General features: G+C 69.5%; 1 protein-coding gene across 1 annotated transcript in view; it reads right to left on the reverse strand.

Moving 5' to 3' along the window:
* The window catches only part of LOC112119801 (neural cell adhesion molecule L1-like), a gene marked incomplete at its 5' end in the record, with an annotated part of 11,798 nt that extends 7,435 nt beyond the window's left edge, over nt 1–4,363 (reverse strand). The window contains 7 exons of the mRNA XM_029914440.1: nt 234–349; nt 550–772; nt 2,955–3,025; nt 3,183–3,380; nt 3,705–3,806; nt 3,874–3,998; nt 4,204–4,363. Of these exons, the coding sequence (XP_029770300.1) occupies nt 234–349; nt 550–772; nt 2,955–3,025; nt 3,183–3,380; nt 3,705–3,806; nt 3,874–3,998; nt 4,204–4,363 (995 nt within the window). The remainder of the gene's footprint in view (nt 1–233; nt 350–549; nt 773–2,954; nt 3,026–3,182; nt 3,381–3,704; nt 3,807–3,873; nt 3,999–4,203) is intronic.
* Nucleotides 4,364–4,508: the final 145 nt, after the last annotated feature.

Raw genomic sequence — 4,508 nt, forward strand, 5'->3', positions numbered from 1 at the left:
GCAGCCCGCCAGCACCCCCGCCCCCCCCCGAGTGCCCCGTGCCCCCCACTCCTGACCTGCAGCCCCCCTACTGCCCCCGACCCTGTGCCCCCGAGTGCCCCCCACTCCCAACCCACAGCCCCCTGAGCACCTCATGCCCCCCCGACTGCCTTGTGCCCCCCACTCCCGACCTGCAGCCCCCCCGAGCACCCCGCGCCCCACCACTCCCGACCCGCAGCCCCTCCCCCAATTACCCTGAACCCCCGGAGGTGACCCCGCAGCTGGTCTCTGTTGGGCAGGGTCCAGCTGACGAGGACGCTGGTGCTGTTGAATATTTCCACCCCCACGTTCTCGGGGTTCACCTGGGGCACTGGGGGAGGAACAAACACATGTGTAATGTGGGGGGGGGGGGGCTCAGAGCTTCCCCCCAGTCCCTTCCCACCACGGCCCCCCCTAAGCTGGGGGTCACAGTTCTCCCATTTCCTCCCCCCCATTCCCCAACCCCACCCCGGGGCTCACGGCCCCCTTTCTTTCTGCCCCCTGCTCCTTCACCCTTCCTCCGCCACTCACCATCCTCTCCAGAGTACCCCACCACGGTGGGGGGCTCGGGCCCTTTGCCGACGGGGTTCACGGCCTGCACCTTGATCTCGTAGGGGACAAAGGTGGGGGTCTTCGTTACCAGCAAGGGGGGGCCACTGACTGTCTCCTCGCTCCAGCTCCCCCCCTCGCCCAGACGCCGCCACTGCACCCGGTAACTGAGCTCGGGGGCGTTCCAGTCCGACTTGTTCAGGGGCTGGGGGAGGAAACGGGGATGTCAGTGCATGGGGGGGCAAAGCCCCAGGGCCCCCCCATTCTCCCTCCTGGATACAATGCACCCCAGCCCCCCCCAGGAGCAAGTGACTGTAACTATCCCGTCACACACAGATACAGAGCCTGCAACTACCCCATAACGGGCGCACACACACAGGGCATGAACTACAATGCAACTACCCCGTAACACCCACCATGAACTACAACGCAACCACCCCATAACACCCGCCATGAACTACAACGCAACCACCCCATAACACCTACCCACCCACCATGAACTACAACGCAACTACCCTGTAACACCCACCATGAACTACAACGCAGCTACCCCGTAACAGCCACCCACCCATGATCTACAATGTAACTACCTCGTAACAGCCATCCACCCACCATGAACTACAACGCAACTACCCCATAATACACACACACACACACACACACACACACACACACAGCATGAACTACAAACTACCTTGTAAAATACAGTGTCAGCTACAACATTACTACTCTGTAAAACACACCCCATGTGAGCGACAACACAACTACATTGTCTCTCACACTCACCCCCCCCCAGCATAACCAACACCATGTGAGGAGTAGTGTGAGTGTTTGTAACACACACATGGTGTGACAATCCTGTGACCCCCCCCACCCCGTGGGAGGTACCACACAGCTCCATGGCGTCACTCCCTGGGGGTCGACAACCCCCAGCCAAGAAGAGCCACCGTCGATCGCCGGGTGGACAACTCAACAGCCGGCTCTGTCGACCAACAACCGGCCCCAGGGGAGGCTCCATCAGGCGTCCGTAGGTGGGTGGCCGTCGCCTGGGTCTCCAGTGTCATCGGGGGGCACGAGACCACGGCCGCCTGCCACACCCCGGCGGTAGCCAGCTTCTTCCCTTTGCCGGGGCAGCGCGTCCAGCACCTGACGCCGGCTCGGCGACGTGGGTCCCACCCAGGGGGGCCAGGTTTGTACTGGTTTTGGTGGTGCCCAGAACGGGTCCAAGCAGAGCTGCCCCAGACCCTGCGCTTCGGGGGGCCGTGGGGCCCAGGGCAGCCGGGGAGGTTAGCAGGGGGCCCGGCCCCAGCCTGCCCCACTCTGCCAGCTCCCGGTGCCGCTCAGGCCAGGGGGTAGAAGCCGGAGAGAGGCGGGGCGGGGGCTTGAGGGAGGGGCCAGAATGGGGGTGGGGAGGGAGCGGGAAGAAGTGGGGCAGGGTGGGGCCAGGTCGCTCGCTGAGGCCTGCAGACGGGGGACCCAGCGACTGGTGCCCAGGAGGCCCCCCCAGCTCGGGTGCAGCCGGTTCTGGCCAGTGGGGGAAAGGGGCTGAGGGGCCCGGTTCCAGCCCGGGGGGGGCAGGTGGCCTGTTTACCTGGGGCTGGAAGTGGGGGGCTGGCGGGGACAAGGCATGGCCGGAGCCCCTGGGGACCAGGCCAGGCCAGGCCTGGGGCCTGGGCGGGGGTCAGACGTCCAGTGACTCCCCGACTGACGCTGGCCGAGTCCTTCCGGCTGGAGATCGGGGGGGAGGGGATTTGCTCCCTCTGGGGGTCGGGGCCCCGGAGACCAGAGGAGGGGACGCCCCAAGGGGCCCACGGCAGAGCCAGGCTGCTGGGGGCTCAGGGGGGCCCCAGAGAAAGCCCGGGGCCAGCCAAAGCCGTGGGGCAAGGCCAAGGCCGAAGGGGAGCGTGAGCTGAGGAGGCTGCGGTCAACGTGGGGTGCACCCAGGGCCCTCCACCGGCCAACATGGCAGGGGATACGCGGCGTCTCACCCCCCCCCCCCCCCCCCGCCCCGCCGGGGGCCCCGCGCCGCCCCCCCCCCCCCCCCCCGGCAGGAGCTACAACGCAACTACCACGGCACACACACGCCAAGGGCAGCGACAACCCTGTCACCATGACACGCTGGGCACAACACCCCAGCAACCCTGTAACACAACCTCCCGAAACTACCCCTTGAACCTGGCTACACCGCGAGCCACCAGCACCCGACAACCAGCAGTGTCTCTGCCCCGCAACACCCACCTCCCCCTCCCTGTACCGACCCCCACACAACACAGGACAACACCCCCGCACTGAGACAACAGCCCCCTGCCACGGGGAACACGGGCCCCCCGACAGATGTGGGGGGGGGATCGGGGGGCTGTGGGGGGCCGGACCCCCCCACACGTTACCTTCCAGGTGATGAGCATGTTGTCGGTCTCGTTCCCCTCGCCGGCCACCCCCTCGGGGTAACGCTCGGGGGCTGGAGGGGAAAGGGACAGTGTGAGTGGGGGGGATCCCCCCTCCCCGCCCTGCCCCCGACCCCAACATCCCACCCCCCAACACACCCCCCCCCCCCCTCCCCCCTCCCCTCCCCCGCCCCCCAACACGCCCCTGCCCCAGGGCCCCCTAGGCCGTACCCGCCGGGCTGGTGCGGACGGGGGCTGAGGCGGCGCTGGGCTCGCCGCGCCCGAACCGATTGGCCGCGCGGACTCGGAAGCGGACGTGGCCGTAGGGCGCCAGGTGCAGCCGGGCCCAGGGCTGCTGGCCGGGGACGGTGCTGACGTCCCGCCAGGTGCCGGGGTCCCGGAGCCCGTCCTCCGCCTCCACCACGAACTCTGGGGGGAGATGGGGTGAGAGACGCCCGGCGTCCCCCGGCCCGCCCCCCAGAACGGCCCCCGACGCCCCCCAAACCACCTGCCCCGGAACCCCCCCGGACCCTCCTCCGACGCCCCCCAAACCGCCTGCCCCCCCGAGTCCTCCTGGACGCTCCTCCGACGCCCCCCAAACCGCCTGCCCCCCGAGTCCCCCCAGAACTGCCCGCCCCCCAGCGCTGCCTGGCCTGGGGAAGGGGGTGTCCCGAGCTGCAGCAAAGGCAATGGGGCTGGGGGGGAGGGGGAGACGCCCCGGGATCTGGGGGGCCGGGGGGGTCCCCTTCTTACTGTCAATGGGGCTGTTGTGATCGTCCCCCGGGGTCCAGCTCAGCTTCACGCGGCGCTCCTGCTGCTCCGACACCTGCAGCTCCAGCACCGGCCCGGGGCGGCCTGGGGGCAGAGACGGGTCAGCACCGGCCCAGGCAGCCCCCCCCGCGCCCCCCGCCCGGGGACGTACCCACCACCCGCAGCTCGGCGCTCTCCTCCGCCGAGTCCAGCGCCGTGTGCGCCCGGCAGCTGTACACGCCCTGGTCCGTGTAGTCCACGTCGGCGATCTGCAGCCAGCCGGGCGTGATGGTGTACCTGAGGAGAGGGGGCGGGTGGGCCTGGCGCTGCGAGCTTCCCCAGCAGTGCCCCAGCCAGGGTCCCCCGCAGCGCTGTGAGCTTCCCCCAGCAGTGCCCCTGCCGGGGTCCCCCCCAGCGCTGTGAGCTTCCCCCAGCAGTGCCCCAGCTGGGGTCCCCCCCAGCGCTGCGAGCTTCCCCCAGCAGTGCCCTGCTCCCCCCTCACTTGTCGCTGTCGTCCGACTCCCGGATGGGGCGCCCGTCCCGCCGCCACTCGACCCCGCGCTCCGGCAGCGTCTCGTCGAACCGCGCCCGGCACTGGAAGGTCACGTTGCTGGATTTCTTCACCATGGCGCTTTGGGGTCCCAGCTCGATCCGCGTCGCGCCTGGGACAGGACGGGGGGTGACGGGGGGTGACGGGGGGCAGCGCCCGGGCTGCCTCCGTTCCCAGCATGCCCTGCTGTGCCCCCTGGCCCCTCCCTTTCCAGCCCGCTCCCCCCTCAGCCCCTCCCTTCCCAGCATGCCCTGCTG

This window comes from Terrapene carolina, unplaced genomic scaffold (assembly GCF_002925995.2).
Source record: "Terrapene carolina triunguis isolate 2854851 unplaced genomic scaffold, T_m_triunguis-2.0 Scaffold51196, whole genome shotgun sequence".
Lineage (NCBI taxonomy): Eukaryota > Metazoa > Chordata > Testudines > Emydidae > Terrapene > Terrapene triunguis.